The sequence below is a fragment of the Pseudorca crassidens genome, chromosome 16 (genome assembly GCF_039906515.1).
Source record: "Pseudorca crassidens isolate mPseCra1 chromosome 16, mPseCra1.hap1, whole genome shotgun sequence".
Lineage (NCBI taxonomy): Eukaryota > Metazoa > Chordata > Mammalia > Artiodactyla > Delphinidae > Pseudorca > Pseudorca crassidens.
Genome location: NC_090311.1, coordinates 29,511,197 through 29,528,775, shown reverse-complemented (window position 1 = coordinate 29,528,775; position 17,579 = coordinate 29,511,197). Strand labels below are relative to the sequence as shown.

Below are 17,579 nucleotides of genomic sequence, written 5' to 3'. Positions count from 1 at the left end.
CTGAAGGTGGCAGAGAGCCTACATCAGTCTGGATCCCTAAAGGACTACATAGAAGAGAAGCACTGCCTACCTTATCCATTATCACCAACTGAACTTTACATGATGTATTAGCAAGAAATAAACTTGGATTGTGTTAAGCCATTGAGATACTAGTGTTTACCTGGTATTGCAGCTAACGGTTACTTTAACATAGTGACATCTAATTTGAATAATAAAATTGAATTTCCATTTGGAGTACTTGAAGCAACACTTGTGGGGAAGAGAGTAGAGGGAGAGCATAGCACAGCATGAGATCAAAGATCCCTAGCGTATATTAGTTCATCAGGCAATCAGTCTTCAGGTCGAGGTGTCGTGTGGACAATATCAGCCTTCCTCTCCCCACAGAACACCCTGAGAACAGAAAGTTAGAGTATCCACATTTTATTACTTACAGAACATTACCTCAAAATATGAACTACCTCAGGGACCCAAACTCTCTGCCAATCACCAGGCTCATATAAACCTTAATATAATCCGTTCCGTGGAAGAAAATATTAACACCTGTTAAAATCCCCTGCACAGAGAACATTTCCCTGGGAGGTGTTCCTGCACTCATTTTGCCAATTTCAAGATGAATAAAACTAAGGTTTCTTTTTGCTTCTTCCCAAAATATAATTTATTATGTAACATTTACAACTTGAAAAAGAATCCGAGACTATTTTCATGAATAATAATTAGAAGAGTAATGTGCCTGACGTGGGCTACAAAGAAGGGCCCCCCTTTTCTCTGCTGGGCGCACGGGACAGTGGGGTTTACTCTCAAACCAGTCATGTGGAGCTCGGTGTGCTCCCCCAGATGCTCCCAGGGCCCCTGGGGTTGCTCTGCTGTTTAGAAGGAAATGGATGTGGAAGCAGTTGGTTTGCTGTATTGTGGCTTTCTTGCTTTACAGTGATACTTGCAAATACTACCCCTAGGGCAGTAGTTAATGGATTTGTTACTTAGTCTGGGAAGGCGAAGAGAAACTTCCAAAGCTCTGGGTGGTGGTGGGGGAGGAGCAGTGCTCAGAGGCAGTGCCTGTGTGGGTGCTGACTGGCTCTGCCACTTACCTCTGGGACTTTGAAATACCAAGAGTCATCACCTATGGTGGGTGGTAGCGGTAGGAGTGGCCCCAGACAAACGTAGGAGAGGAGCAGACCCGGAGGGCCCCTGGTAGGCCAAGGTGAGCCTGGATTCAAAATTCTACAGCTAAGGCTGGTCACAGCTCGACTCACTACTCGTCAGAGCTACTGGTCAGTCCCTCCAAACCCTGAGATCAACTCTCCTGGGCGAAGGCACCGCTAGGGTTCTGTGTAGACACACCCAGGACCTCACGAAAGCTAGCTGTGGGCAGCAGAGGTGACAGGAAGTTGGCCATAGCCAGTCCAGCGAGAGTGAGCCCCGTGCAATGAGAGCAGAATTTGGACTCTGACAGATCTGGGTTCAAGTTCTAGTTATGCCACTCTGGTTCTTCTGAACGCCCCAGCTAGTCACCACCACCAGGACTGGGCACGGGAAGGCAGTTACAGAAACTGTTAGCAGAACCCAGAGGTGGGGATTCTAATGCTCTTGGGCTTTATAATAACTATTTCTCTTTGAGTACTCCTTACTATCTTATTTGCAATTCTGGTACATCTTAAGAAAAAGATTGTGAACTATTCTACAATCAGAACTTAATTCCCTTTCAGTACGGCGGATTTCCCTGGGCTCTGGGTTGGGGAATAGAGTGGCTGGCAGAGGTGAGGCTGTGGAACTGGAGAGAAGGTGTGGAAAAGAGCAATGGGCAGTGTTCAGGCTGGGGCCGTGGCGTTGAGGTTGGGGAGAGGGGGAAGTGTTTATGGCCCCCTTCCCTTGCCTTCTCCAAGCCATATCTTTATTACTTTTGTTTGCTCTATTGATATTTCAAAAGTTTAAAGTCCTTCTTTGTCCCAGTGTTTTTATTGTCCGAGGGACCCACCTGGTTTGCCTTGGCTTTTGCAGAGATGAAACACTTCCTGTTTTGTTTTCAGAAGTAAAGCTCTCACTGCATTTCCACAGTGAATCCTGCAGCTGCATCCATCCCAAACACAGGGGCCTTGAGTGCAGGCAGCAGGGCCCACCTGCAGATGCTGGGCCTGGCCTGGGCCACACGGCTGCTCAGCAGTTCAGTCCTGCTGGGTCCTCCCCACCGTTGAGGGTCCCTGGTGCTGAGAGCTGTGGTGGGGGAGGCCTCTCAGGCAGAATCTGCCCACAACCTCTGCCCTGTTGGAGGGTACAGGGCTGGGACTCATCTGCCCAGGGACTGCCCAACAGCTGGGGAGGGGCAGGGACTACGGAGGGCCAGTGGGCCTTTGGGAATTGTGGTTCTGGGAGTCCCCAGCCTTAGGCTCAATGTAGCCCAGGTCTGGTGTTTTCAAGCTTGTCTCCAGCTGGAGATAATGCTAATATCCCACACTTGCAGCTTTTTCAGGGCACTGGAAGATTGAGACTTTCTCTTCAAATAACAATGAGCATTTGTTCTGAGCCTTTGTGATAAGAAAGGAGAAAGAAAATCATTCTTAGAGGCAGGGGGAGCAGAAAACCATCTCAACAAAAGGCACAACTTCTCATTATACATTATTATGCTTTCAAAGAAGCATTTGTGCAAGCACATTCTTTTGTTTAAAATAAAGTGGCTCTTAAGTCTTAAGACTATCTCGGCTGTGTCTTGTTTTGGGAGGAAAAATCTGATGGGGGGAAGCTGGTTGATGAGCTCTTTTGTCCTGGGGCCCAGCCTGGCAAGCTGCTCCCCTGAGGTGCAGCGTGATGCTGAGTTTTGCCACAAGCTGTCTTTTGGGGGGAGTGTGGTAGGACAATCCCTTATAATGGGGGATCCCTACTGATTTAGTAATTACCCCTCACCCCTAAATGAGAAAGCCAGGACAGATGCCCTGTACTAAAATCCTTACAGAATGTGATGTTATAGTGAGTGTCTCGGTATCCTTTGTACAATGCAAATACTTCTTCCATGAGGCGGCTGCAAAGTTAGAATTGCAGGACTCCAAAGATAAATTTCATTGATTCCCTTCCCTTTTTATTAATTAAAAAAGAAAAAAAACCCAAACCCAAAACTTAAACCTCTTAGGAGCAGTATTTAAGATATAAAGACAAAAGAAGCAGGGACTGCCTATATTCTGCAAGTCTAGAGGCTTAGTGAAGAGTCAACACTTATTTAGAGAAAGTGTGTCTGAATGGAGCTCCGGAGGTCCTGGCTGTACTGAATTAGCAGAACCTATGAAGAAGTAAAGAGGTGAGTCTGTGAATTGGGCAGCCGCTGAGCTGGGCGGTTAAATGAACAGGCTCCGGACTATTCTGATCTCAGCAACCCATTCCCCTGGATGACCCTGAGCAAGTTACAGACCCTCTCCAGGCCTCATAGGAAAAATGGAGCTAAGAATAGTAACTCCCCGAGGCGAGGCTATGTATGTAAAGCAAACTAGCCCAGGGCCAGCCTGCAGGGACCTCTGGTTACCCCCGTTATTATGAGGGGCCTGCAGCTGTACCAGTATGTAGACGAGACTTTGCTATCTGCTATCTGTACTATCTCTTTTCCCTTCTCTTCTTCACTTTCCTCTGCTGCTTCTTCCCTGCCTTTCTACCCCCAGTCTTGGCACTTCCCTCCCTCCCAGATCTGAAGCGTCAGTGGAGAGGCCTGCTTCCGGTGAGACGAGGGGCCCCTCTGGGCAGCCTTGCGGGGATGTGCCAGGGTCTGGTCCTCTCTCTGCAGCTGCTTCCAGGCTGAGCCTCCACTGACCGAGGCCAGCCAGTCCTCAGTCTCCCCCTTTCCCACTTCACACCTCCTGGTGCTGTTCCTCCTCTACCCGATAATAAGCTTAGGTCAAAACTGACTCCACTCTCTTCCCGTCGTGTAAACTGAGCCTGCTGGTTTCCCTCTCCCAGATTCCCAGTTCTCCATGCTGAGTCCCTTCCTGCTCCCATCTAGTCTTCCTTATCACTCACTCTGCAGACCTGGCCCTGCTCCTAACTCCTCCTTAGGCAGTCTCCCTGGCCTCTGGCCTCAGCCACCTTGCCCCTCTCTTCCATTTCTATCCTTTCACATCAGCAGAAGTTGTATCTCTCTCTACTGGAACCCTGTGACATTGTCTAATATCTCCTCCTTAAAAAAAAACATCCTTTGTGTCATTCATCCTGCAAAAGAAAATCATATCCCCAGAAAAGAAAGTCATTTCAGTTGCAGCTTTTTTGCAAAGACCCACACAAACCTCTTGAATCATACAGAAGGTCCCCATCGTGAACTTTACACCACTCCACTCCCCCCTGCCCAACTCGGGGGCCTCCCACCTCCCATTCCACAGTTTCTCCATCAGACCTCAGTCTCCAGATCCCCCTTCCCCAACATGGCGAACTGAAAGCTTAGTTCTATGCTCAGATAAGCTGGTCTGGGAGAGCATGGACCTGGTCATCTTTCATGAGCACATTAGATTTCTGCCTAGTACAAGACATTGAGAGCACTCAGATACTTGGGAAGAAGCAGAAAGGTTAGATTCAGTTGTGTCTTACAGTTGTGATGACCTTTGATTTATCCCTTGTTTTAAAATGGTTTTGGTCAACCAAACCATTAAGGACTTACCCTATCAAGCCCTTAATATTCTCTCAAAATTGAGGTAGGTCTAATTATTTGCTTTGTTCAGCCGAGGGACACGTGTGTGTGTGTTTGTGTGTGTGTCTGTGTTTGGTGGTTGGGTGCGCTTTCTCTTTGTACTGAAACTCTCTCCCTCGCAGCCATGTGACAGATGATGACTGCTTTTTGTGCTGCCTGATACATTGCTGTCCACTCAGTGAATACTGTTACCTGACTTCCATTCCAGCCCTGGGGGAATCTGGATTCACAGAGGAATAGAACCTTCTTACAAAATCTGGAGTATGATTGCAATTTTACTTTTGAAGCACCCGCTTCCCAGAGGAATAGCTAGTGATTGATGCCACTGTCAGAAACCCAGATGCACACACTCATACATGAGCCAGGAAATTACATTAACAGCTCGCCCAGCAGGCCAGCGCTGACTCACCCACTTGCTCCCCTATGGGAGGAGAGGTGATACGAAACCCAGGGCAACAGCAGGGAACAAACAAAGGAAAGGAGTTAGGGGGGACTGGGCTCTCAAATGTCCACCGGGTTTTTTTCCTTCCTCATCTTCTGCCGAGGGCAGCAGCCACAGGCTAAGGTCTGTAGTTATTTTGCTATGTGACCAGGATTGTGGGGAGTTATTTCATTTGTCCTGGAAGTGCACTGTCAGCTTGTTCTCATGGTGCATGTACAAGGGTGCGTACAGCTCTACACACATACCTTCGTGCTTAAGAGGTCTACATTTTCCTTTGGGGTAGAAGTGACCTACCTAGGCTAAGCTCATGCTAGGGTATTTGTCTCTTTGGAGAGCAAGTTAGTGTTGATTCCAGCAGGATGGGGCGGCAGAGACTGGTTTGTTGCTCAGAAGATGCCTGAAAAATACTGATACCATTAGGGCAGAAGAGTGGAAAGCAGTCCAGCAGGCCTGCTGGCGACCTGTGGGTGTGAGGGGGTTTATCGGTAGCGGCAGGCCAAAGCGTTGACATTCTTGACCACATAAAAGCCCATGGTGACTGGAGGGATGACCAATGTCCGGCCGGCCCGCAGGGGGCGGGGCTTCAGTTCTGGGAGGGTCCCATCGTCCACCATCACTAAGGGCTGGCCGTTCAGCTGCACTGACCTACAGTGAGGAAAAACAGCATGGGACTCGTTATTGCCTTGAAAGGAAGCCATTGCAGCAAAGCCTGGGCAGCCTCAGATTGCCCCCGTCTGCTGACCGTGCCCGGCTGGCTATCACTGACTGATACTTACTCTGCCCAGGCTCTCAGCTGGGTGCTTTGATAACACACTCGAACATCCCAGCAATGCTCTGAGGAAGAAACTGTCCTTGCCCCATTCTACCTAGAGTACTTAGATGACTTGCCCAAGGCTACACAGCTTGTAGTCCTGGGAGCCAGGATTTGAACACAGGTAGTCTAGTTCCAGAGACACATCATTTATTTTGACAAGTTAAATGTCTCTGAGGCAGAAGCTGAAAAGTGTCTCATGTCTTATTTTTTTGTCTTTAAATCATAATAGCAGTTCAGTTTGACTCTTCTACCTAAAGAATTTTCTTCTACCTAAAGTGTGGAATGATGCATAGGCTTAAGGTGACTTCAGAAATTCCTATTTAACTGGCATCTTTCATTAGTTTATTTGGGAGATGAGAGAACTGACATTGTGTCACTTGTGTAGGGCGGTTCTGGAGGAGGACAGAGACTTATGTAACAACCTTCCTTTCTCTAATCTGAGCATGAGTTTCCATATCTAATATTTAATGAATGTTTACATTTTAGAGACACAAAGAAGTAGGTGATAAAGCAGGCATTTGTGATCTCAGTTCACCTGCGTTGCTTGCAGGTGTTTTTTTTGTTATCCTTCCTGTGTATCAGTCATTTTCAGCCCTGAGAAGGACTTAGAGAGCAAAGGGGAACGGCTCGTCACCCATCCTAGGCCTGTGGTACAGAATCCAGACAGTCTCCCAGCTGTTTCTGACGGGGGAGTGACTCAGACCGCCAAGTACCCACTGAAGCTCAGTTTTATGGGTCAGTAGAAAAGGCCAGAACCAGGCTACTAGCTGGAAATAAGGCTGTAAGTCACTTTGGAAAATCAGCATTACAGTGATGACTATTTCTGGGCCTTGCCCAGCCTCCAGTGTGATAACATTGTAGTGGTATCATCTGAGCTGTGAAGAGAATAAACTGTTAGAAATTGATAAAGAGGTCTTGGTTTAGTGTTCCTTCTGTGCTCTGAATGATAGGTTTAGAGAGAGATCATCAGACCCCTTGCTCAGTAGAGCCATGAACCCCCAGAGATAAGTGCAATGTAAATTGCTCCCAGGGGAGAGCTGGGCAGAGAGACAGCTCCAGGCCCGGCCCGACGTGGACCAGTTTGGGCCCAGTCCAGATCTGACAGGCCAGGGGGCAGCCCCCCTCTCTTGTTGGTATGACTGAGGAATGAATGAACAAGCAGGGGGCTCCTGGGTGGAGAGCCAGGCCTGCCTCTGGAAGATGTGGAGGTGTGAGAATTGAGATCTAAAGGTCAATGTTGACCTCACCAAACATGCAAGAACCTTCTGTGACCCTCTCTGGTGAATACAGCGTACTCATTGGAGTGGAGGGCAGGGTGAGGAGAGGGGGTTCAGGTGCAAAAAAAGCCAGGACAGGTCTTCACAGTGTATTTTATTATTTGGTTCTAGGTTGTGTGAATATCCAACAGCCAGACATATGCACTATCAAATACTAGTTCAATAATACTAATTAATCTTTCCAAAGCATACTCAAATTGCTATCACTTGAAAACCTTCAGTGGTCCCTCCTATATATGGAGTTAGGTGCAAGCCCTCCCCCTGAGGAGTTAGGCAACACCCCCTTAGATTCAGATGATCCCAGAGTATTGCCATCTCTGGGTTCTAGGAAGTCAAAACAAAGTGTGAGAAGCAAGCCTTTTCATTTCCATACTAATAACGAGTAGTTATTCTGCAACAGGCTCCATTCTGATTTCCTTATTTGTTGGTTAAAAAGCTGACTCAGGTATGGTTGGAACCAGGGAGCATGATCAAGATTGTGGACTGGTCTCTAACTCCAGGAGCCAGCCACTAACTTCCTAGACGGCTCTGGCAAGTCTCTTTACCTCACTTCCCTCAGTTTTGCATCTGTGAGAATATAGGCTATATAGGATGTAGTACGAATGAAATGAAATAAAAAATGTGAAAGTGCTTTGAAAGCATAGTGAGCCATGTAAGTGGGAGATGGTGTTTTTTTTTTGTTACTCTTTTCATTGTCATTCTGGGTAGGTAAACTTCTTGGTCCTTGTACTGTGGCACTGACGAGTTTCATGACTCCTTGCCTAAAGCCCTCTCTTCCCTTGGTTCCCGTGGTAGCGTTCTCTCTCTCTCTTTCTCTCTCTCTCTCTCTCTCTTTCCCTCCGTTTTCCTCCTTCATTTCTGCATGTTGTTTCCTTTTTGGGGGACTGTTCCCTTATAGCTTCCTCTCAGATGCTGGGGTTGCTGGTGCTTGGTCCTGGGACCTCTTTGCTTCCCACACTACATACTCCAGCTGGGTGCTGTTACCAACACCCAGGACTTTAATTACTATCTGCATGTCGATGCTTCCCAAACCTGTATCTCAAGGCTGAATCCTTCTTCTAACTTATATCTCCACTTGGCTGTTCCACAGGAACTTTATAGTCACGTGTCCAAAGTCAAGATCTTCTCCTCAAACTCTGTCCTTTTCTCTGCCTTCTTATCTTTGGGCTGGTACCACCCTCTATAAGATTACCTAAGCCAGAAAGCTGTGGTCGTCTGGGTCTTCTCCCTCAGGTCCCAGGTATGGAGTCGCTAAATCCAACCAATTCTACCTTTAAATATTTTTCAGATCTGCTTCTTTCTCTCCCTTCACTGCTATTATTTTAGTTCAGAGTTTTCCCTGTGACCTATCTCCTTGCCCCTGGCCTTGCCTACCTCTCCTGTGCGGGCCACATTGCTGACAGAGCCATCTGCTGCTGTCCCTGCTTCAAACTCTCCAACAACGCCATCCCTTCCACCTTAATCCGGACGATGAAACCAAGCTCCGGCCACCTCCCCAGTCTCAGATGCTGCCAGTGCCCCTTACTGCAGTGCTACCTGTGGATCCCAGACCTCTGGGGGTGGGCTTGGGCTGAGTAGGCAGTCATTGTAAGGACATCATCAGTATACGCATGAACAGGTTGTTCCCAATGAAAAACAGTTAAATTTTGCCCATAAATGAGGTAGATCTTTCTCAAATGAATATGTCAGTAGATCCTGGTGGGAATAAAATATACCAGTTCATTAAAAAAAAAAAGTAAGTATTTTTCAAATGTGAATGCCTGTAGACACTTGGGATTAATAAGACACAAGTTCATTTAAAACTGCTATAAAATTCCTAATAGATTTTTTTGGGAGGAAGGGGGCATCAGGTGCTTTTTTCAAGCAAGCGGTTTTTAAAGGGACAAGTACTAGTGTGGGAGGGCTACGACATTTGTTGCCATTACAAAGGAACCTCGGAACCTGAGCGTACCTTTGGCCCAGCGTGACCAGATTAAATGACTTGTAGTTCCACTTTGGGTTGCTGTGTGTGGTGCTCCCTCCTCCTCCTCTGCGGGACTAACTGCCCTGGGGCCCTGCCGAGCCTGCTCTCGTGTTGCCCCCTCTGGGGAACCCTCTTTGACCCTTGGGTTAGGAGCCCCAACTCTGCACTCTCGTGTACCCAAAGCTTATAACCACCTCACTGAATTGTGGGGACTTACCCACTCTGCCCCTCACTGGGCTGTGAGCTGGATGAGGAAAGGTCCAGTGCCTTTCATCCCTAAATACTCGGTGCCTAACCAAGTGGCGTAGAACTGGGATGGAATATTTTCTGAACAAGTGAATGGACTTTTGAGGCTCTTTCACATTATTTCTGGTATTCCTGGACTGAGTTTCTCCAGCTCTAAAGAGGCTCCCTGGAGGTTTGCTGAGCGTCTTTACAGATTTCATTAATGTACCAACTACTCTTGCTCTCAGTGGCCCTGGAGATGTTAGATAAGACCTGAGTTATCGCTGATTCTCACAGTCACTCACTAGATAGCTTATCCCAACTGGACACGTGGCCGTTGATCATTGATAGCGTTTTTTCATCCTTACAAAAGATCTATATGACCACCTCTTAGCTAAGCCAACTCGAGTTAATTTTGTGAGACCTTAAGTCCTCATACAACCTTATTTACAAAGTTCCGTCACTGTAACGATGGACAGTGTGGTTTACCACCTCCATTCTAATTTTCCTGCTTACATTTTTATTTTAATATTTATCCTATTACCCAGTTAAGTCATATCACACTAAATATTACAATTATCTTCCACTCTTATGCACTGAACAACTTGTAAGTTTACAAACATATGTTAATGATAAAAAATCACTGATTACTGAGCACTGTCTATGCGAAAGGCAGGATGCTGTGATTTATTCTATCACATTTAGTCCTCACAACTACCAACTGAGGCAGGTGTTAGCATCCCTACAGATGAAGACATCAGAGTTTAGAGGGGTCTAAGATTCACCTAAGTCACATAGCTGGTAAGCGGTAGAGCTGAGATTTGCCCTGCAGCCCTTCACCACAGTCCTATTTGGCCTCCCTTGTGACTGCTAAAAGAGCCCTGTGAGGTACACAGGCAAGTAGTAGTATTATTATTTTTGTAACTTCACTATTGAGATGAGGTCAGAGAGGTTAGGTGGCCTGGGCAAGGTCACATAGCTAATAGGTGGCTAAGCTCTGTCTTGGCTTCAGGCCTCCTGATACCTGTTTCTACTATTTCGTGTTGTTCCCCAATTCCAGATGGCACTCACTAGGATCATGTTTCTTTCTTTGAAAACCTTTCTTATCATATTTTCATCACATTCTGGGACCTCCTTCCTGGCCTGTGACATTTCAAACCAAATGCTAAATGATCCAGTCCATGTTGAGCTATTTCTCTTAATTCCCTAGCTGCTGAGGGCTTTTAAATTATCCAAATATTAGGACAACTGAGTTTTTATCACCATCTGTTTTTTCAAAGTCTGAATTGCTTTGTTCCTAAACTTGTTTTCTTTGCATGCTATTTGAAATGGGATTCAGTGTCTCAACTTGGAGTCAAGCCCTCTGCTTCCCAGGTCTCTGTGGGATCCCCTTGGCTGGGTCACCCTCCTTCCCCCACCACCTGTCTACAGTCTCTGGTCTTCATGGCTTACTTTATGGTTCTTGCTAGCCATGGATACTGAAGCAAGCTTTCAGCTGTTCTGAGGTCTCAGGGAAGCAAGTCTAGTGAGCATGTTCTTTGCCAGTCTTGAAGATACTTTGCTGGTCTCTGGCCTGACTCTGGCTGGACTTCTGTGGGAGCAGAGGCAAGGGAAGCCTGCGTATTATCGGGAGCAGCCTGGGGAGCTAGTGTCTGGTTTCTGCTGGCATATTTAGGGCCTTGAATGGGACTTAGAGATAACTAGTTCCACCTCAGCCACTTTGAGAAAGTGATTTGCCTTCTGTGAGCTGGGGTTTCTCCATTTGTATGACAGACTAGATGAACCCTAAGATTCTTTCTGGCTCCCACACCTTTCAGGTTGGCTGCCCACAGCCTAATAGCTAGCCTGAAGCAGAGTTTAATGCCAAATTCAGAGTGATCCTGCACAGGTAGAAATCTGATCATGACATTCACCTGCCTAAATGCTCAGTAGCTTCCTGCTGATCTTAGAACATTCTCCAAAGTCCTTACAAGACCCCATGAGCGAGGCCATTCACCTCCGTCTGCAGCCCGTAGAGGCCCCTGTAGCTGCTGCCCATTGCAGCTCCCCACCACCTCCCACCTCCTTGCATTCTGTGTTCCAGTCACAATCTTTCTACTCTCAGCGTTTTTGTACATGTTGTCACTCTTCCTGGAAACTTCTCTGTATTCCATCCCTGCTTCCAGCCTCCTTTGCCCTGCTAACTCCTACCTGTCCTTCAGATCAGGTGCCCGCAAAGCACTCCCTATCACCCAGTACTTCTCCTGTCTCTGCACTCGTCACAGCACTGGGATCGCTGACTGCTTGTCAGTCCCTCCCCTAGTCAGGAAGACCATGTGTCCGCCCTGCTCATCTCGTGCTCTCCTGTCCACTAACCCACATATAGCAGATGCTCAGTAAAAGAAGGATGGGATACAAATACATGGGTAGACGAACTACAATCTGGAAGGAAAAGACACTGTGGTGGGAGGACAGAGACTTGAGTCAGAGTCCACATCTGAGCATGACGTGTGCAGGCCTAGAAATGTCACAGTTGGCTCTGGTCTGGGTTTCTGGATTGTTAAATGAGAGGGAGGGAGGGAGGGAAAGCAGGAGTGGGGAGCAGAAGGGAGAGAGGAAGGAGGAGAGAAGGGAGAAGGTATAATAATCTGAGGAGTGTGGGGCGGGGAGGGTATCAGCTCCCTTTGCTGCTCAATAACCCGCACAACCTCCTGGCTTCGCCTCTGGTGCCAGCGTGCTTCCCCGCGCGCCACTAGAGGTCCCCCTTGCTCTTCACAACGGTGCTGAGAGCCCGCGCGCCGGCTCCCCCGAAGCGGAGCCCCTGCCTCTGCCCCTCCAGCCTGCTCTCCGGTCCCGGCAAGGCCCGGAGACGTGCGCGGCCCTTGGCCTCCTGGAGCAACAAACCGCAGGATCACTCCAGTCCCGACAAAAACTTCGTTGCGGTGCACTCGGCACCCCCGCAATGTGGCTAATATTAAGGAACCGTCCGAGGCCGGGCTGCGATTCCTGCCGGGGGTGCGGCTTCCCGGCTGGCGTGCAGGGAAGGGGGCGCAGGTGCGGGGCTGGCGGCAACGCGCGACTCAGCGCCTGGCTCTCCTGCCTGGGTCCCGGCGCCCCGCCCTCCCGCCAGCCGCACCTGTGTGCGCTTTACAGGCCCCCGAGGCCCAGTTGCCCGTGGAGGCCCCCTCGCTGAGTTAGGAAGCTGGTGTGTGCAGCTGCCCTGCCCTTCTCCAGCTCGGGGGCAGGTTAGAGCCGGGAGGGAGGCCGGCCGGGTTTGAGGACGGAGGGGCCTCGCTCAATTTCCCTGCTCCGGGAGAGGCTGTGCATCTGGAGTAGCTTAGAGAGGAGGTTCCTTTGAAATGGCCGTGAGTGATGCTACCCGCTGAGGAGGGCCGCTCGGAGGTGGCCGCAGCAGGCTAGTCCCCACTTGCCCAGCTGAAGCAAAAGCTGTAGGATGCTCATGACCCTCTCAGGGGAGCTCCTACTCCTGAGGGGTCACTGGGAGGATTACTTCCTCCCAAGCGTGTCCTGAAGCTTTCTCCTATGTGTTAGGGGATTGTTCTCCTGCTAGGCTAATTGTTCTCATTTCTAAATTTTCAGTGGCACGTGGTTCAGTGCCTGCTTGCGCATGATAGTGGTTCACATTAATGCGTGTCGGGTTCCACTCAGTCAGCCTCTCCAAGGGTTCTCATGTGGTTGGTTGGACACTCCAGTCCCTTACTCTGCTGTTGTTAAAGAGAGGAGACAAAGTGAAAAATGGAGGTGAACGCTTCCTTTTCCCCTTACCCCTTGAAAAGCCCGCATTATATATGAAGTTCCTGGCCACTTAGACAATTTGAGGCTGATAAGATCATTTGCCCTATGTCCTGTTCTTTGAGAGCATATTGAAATAATGAGGAGTTTCAATCTAGCTTCTGTATCACTGAACTAGGACTCCTTTATGCAAGCAGAGCTGGGGATTTTTAGGCAAGTTGTTAGGGATGTAAGCTTTTCCTGTTTGCAGTTAGGTTTGGGGTCATGATTTGATCTGTGTTCTATCCAAGTCTGTGTAATAATGGTTTATGCCATCATGGGATCCTACCATCTGCTTCTAGTGGTTTAAAATAACAGCACACTTGGCAAACAAGGTGAGAGCCCAGCTAAGGAACCTGGATTTACACTGATATTGTTAACTTCCAACAGAGGAGGCCGTCATCTGGGGGCACTCTGGGAAGACAATTTGATTCTGTGACCATCTCAAAGCTCCATGTCATAGGCATATCACACTCAAACCACAATAGAACCAGCTATTAAAATCACGGAGACTTTACCATGTGGTTAGCCCTGTTCCCTCCCATTGTAAAGACTTGGTGCCATGATCACCGACATTCACAAATGGTATGAAAAGGGCATTACTCATAGTCCTACTGTTCTTTGTGTTGTACAAGTTCAATTATAACAGATGTAATCCTTACCCACTATGACAGAAAACACAGAAATATGCAAATGTGTGGTCAGAGGCACTATAATTAACACATTACACAAGGGGAGAGAGAGAAAGAAAATCAGACCTCATGGCCTGGATTTCAAGGCCTTCTGCATTCTGGCACTAATGTATTTTTATGGCCTCTCCCCTCACCTCATAAAGCATCCTCTATTCCAGTCACGTGAGACGATATGCTATGGCCCCAAACAAAATGGCCCTTGAACTTTTGTACTTCTAAACCTTTAGTAAGCTCATTCCATTGCCCGGAATAGCCTTCCCTCCAGCATTTCCTAGATGTATGGCTCATCCTTACAGCTCCTGCTCAATGGTCCTCAGCCCTGAGGATTTCCCAGATTCCCAGGTTAGAATTCAACTCTCCCTTCCTTACGCATGCATCCTCCTATATTTACCCTCTGTGGTCGGTCTTGTCTTAAAGTATCCTGTGTGGGGAGGGACCAGGTTTCCCCAGTCCTAGTTGTGTGGAGCTGGAAGGGGCAGTAGAGGATCAGAAGCATTCTCTTTATTACAGGCAGTCTGCAGGTGAGATCAAGAGAGTCAGGTAAAAGGGCAGGCGTGTGTGTGCACAGACAGGTTTTCCATATGTGAGGGTATGAAATAGAGTCCATTAGTCATGCCCAAAATGAGTTCCATTACTGTAAGGTCACGGCTTCCTGGAAACCTATTCAAATATGTTAAACCAAAGGGATAAACAGCTCAGTTTGATCAGATTTTGACAGTGTTCCTATAGCATCAGGTGCACTGGTGTACCCTCAAAAGGGAAAAATAAGATGTCCTGGTGGCACAGTTTCTGCTCCAGGGTCCACAGATGTCAGAGTACAAAGAGTGTGGTGACTCTGAGTTGTTCTAGAGAAGGTGAGTGGGGAGGAGGATAGGCTGTCAAGCGACTGCTGGTGTTTGGCAGCTGGTCCACAGCTTGGAGCTCCAACCCCTTGTCTGAATGAACCACATCCTGTTGTGGGTTCCCGATGCTTGGCAGCCAAAGAAATACTGATTCAAGGCCCTGGACCTGCTATAGGGATGAGGTGGATTAGGACTTGTCAGTTCCCTGAGGCTTATGTTTGTCCATCAGCTAAACCACAGCCTCTGGAGGATGTGGAAAAAGGAGAAGACAAGGGTAATTTCTTCCCTGCCCACCAGAACTGCCTATGTATTCTGCTTCCCTGCCCCTCAGTTTAGAATCAACTGCCCAGAAACGTGTTAGCTTTACTCTAAAGTGCTCATTTACCAGGATTTCATCTGGGTCACCTGGAACAGAACAGAAATCTCTGCTTGCAACGAGGGTCCCCAAGTGAGTGGAGCTGGGGTGGGGACACCACAGTATTGATGGACAGCTATGCAGAGAGATTCCAGCTGCTGGGAGTGATCTGGAAGAAAATGTATTCTAGAGCTGAGAGCAAATGAAATCTCTCAGAAAGTAACAGTGAAAATGCTGGATTCCTAAACATCTTGGTTTAAGATGTCAAGTCACCGTAAAATATAAAAGCATTTTATAATCCTCTAATCTGCACAGAGATCTGTACATTACTAATCTGGGAGTTAAAACAAAACAAACAGTAAAATCTTTGGGAACCGTACACATCTTTCCACTTAGTCATAGAGAACTCCCAGGGGCTCCTGGCATGTTCGCACCTTTGGCAAAATGGCTTAGTGCCTGAATGAAGAATAGAATCTGGGTGAAATCAGAGATGCAAATTAGCTGGAATCTTGTTCCAGCATTTTCTAGAGGGACAATAGTTCTCAACTTTGGCCACATATTTGAATCACCTGGGGAGCTTTAAAAAATACTGGTTTCTGGGTCCCAGTCCAGAGCCTGATTTAATTGGTCTGGGGTGTGGCCTGGGCACTGGGGCTTTTAAAGGCCCCCAGGTAATTCAAAGTAGAGCCACGGTTGATCAGCACGAGCTGATGACGAAAAAGTGGGAGTATGTTGGTAGCTGGGGCAGGGGTCGGGGATCAAATAGTTTTCTAACCATTACGTTCTAAATTTCTTTTGAATGAACAGGTTTTTTCTTACTCTTTTGGAGTACCATGTAAGAGGCCACATTTTTTAAACTAAAAATAACATGTGAACTTTTCAAAGGCAAATTTTTTGTTGAATAGTGTAGAGTGAGCACTTCTGCTATTTCTGCAGAACTGCTGCATCTAACGTTTTCCCTGTAGTGAGCGCTCTGGTGCGATGGACGAGCTCCTCAATATGCACCAGGGAGGGGTGTGCGTGGCACTTCACAGCAGGAATTCAGAACCAAATCCAATGGAGCATCTGCACAGATAAAAAACTCTGTATTTCTTTAGCACTGAGAAGGAAAAGTGTGCTTTTCTTGAAAAGCAAGGTCGCTAAAGTCATTTAGATTCCTCTCAGGTCTTGGGCTGTGTCACAGAGAGCTCCCCACAGACAAAGAGCAGTTGAAGCTCTCTTCAGGCAGAAGGCACTAAGGGGGTTAAATATATCATTCAGTACCCTCACTATATTTTCCAGATATGTATATAATTAGTTACTTAGATAATGCTGTGTGCATTGCTTATAGCTACTCTCTCTTTAGGAGCCACCAAAAACCCTCAAATGAGCACAAGGGTGAAAAGAATCCAAACTCCTCTAGGTCTTGCTGAGTAAGCGTACATTGAGTAAAAACTGGAAGGCTTATTTCTCTACACTTTTACTTCTCCTTATTTTTTCTATAGACTGACTCTGAGCCTTAAGTATAAGAATTCTTATAAATACATATAGTCATATATATTTATATTTATACTTTCACAGCATCTATTTCAGACTTTCTGAACTGGAACACTAACTTGAACTTTGCTGGTTAGAAGTACCACCTTCCTGTTCACCTTCAACCATTTCATACATCTCCCCAATCCCAGGCATCTCTCTTGCCTCTCCTTGCTCCCAGCCTCTGCGGCTCCTCTGTCCCTCTGAGGGGCTCTGAGTGGCCTTTCAAAAGGCCTGCAGGTGATGTGGTTACATGTGCAACAGCAGGGCCTTTACCTCCAGGAAAAAGAGGTCTCCACCATCTTTTTTTCTGACATTTTAAAACTGGCACCTGAAGCCCTGCAGAGGTTAACAGGTTTCCTCACACACTCTCAGCTTAAAAAGCACTATTGATGTTCCTTAGCTCTTACAGAACATCAAAGCGAATTCCAAACGCATTAAAGTAATGAATATAACAAATGAAACAAAAAAGAAACTAGAAGAAAATAAAGATATATATTTATCTGATTTCAGGAATATAAGTAGATAACCATATAAATGGAAAGAAGGAACCACAAAGCAAAAGGTAGATTTAACTGTATAAAAAGGGAACACTTCTGTATGTCAAGATAACACCCTAAAAATGAAATAGTTGGAAAAATAGCAAATAAAATGCTGAGGAAAATATTTCAACACATATGATAGGTAGCAAAGGGGAAATTGCCTTATATTAGAAAAAACTTACAAATCATTAATAAAGTGGATAACAGCCCAATAGAAAAATAAACAAAGGGGATGTAGAAAATTCACAAAAGCAATAAAATGCTAATAGATGCAAAAATTTCAACCTCACTAATACTTAAAGAATACAACTTAACATAATAATACTGTTATTCATTATGAAGTTGGAAAAGATTTTAAAATATTACTGTTCTGTGTTGGTGAGGTAAATTGTAATAACAAAATGTTCACATTTCCTACTCCTTCTCAGACCTCCACAACTAAGCTTGTCTGAGGTAAGAAAATTGAACAGTTAATCATATGAGATAA

At 46.8% G+C, this 17,579-nt stretch overlaps 1 protein-coding gene across 2 annotated transcripts in view; it reads right to left on the bottom strand.

Moving 5' to 3' along the window:
- Positions 1-404: 404 nt before the first annotated feature.
- The window catches only part of HPSE2 (heparanase 2 (inactive)), a 581,960-nt gene continuing 564,785 nt past the window's right edge, over positions 405-17,579 (bottom strand). For both annotated transcript variants that reach the window (XM_067709748.1, XM_067709749.1), the window contains one exon: positions 405-5,741. In XM_067709748.1, the coding sequence (XP_067565849.1) occupies positions 5,576-5,741 (166 nt within the window). In that variant the 3' untranslated portion in view covers positions 405-5,575. The remainder of the gene's footprint in view (positions 5,742-17,579) is intronic.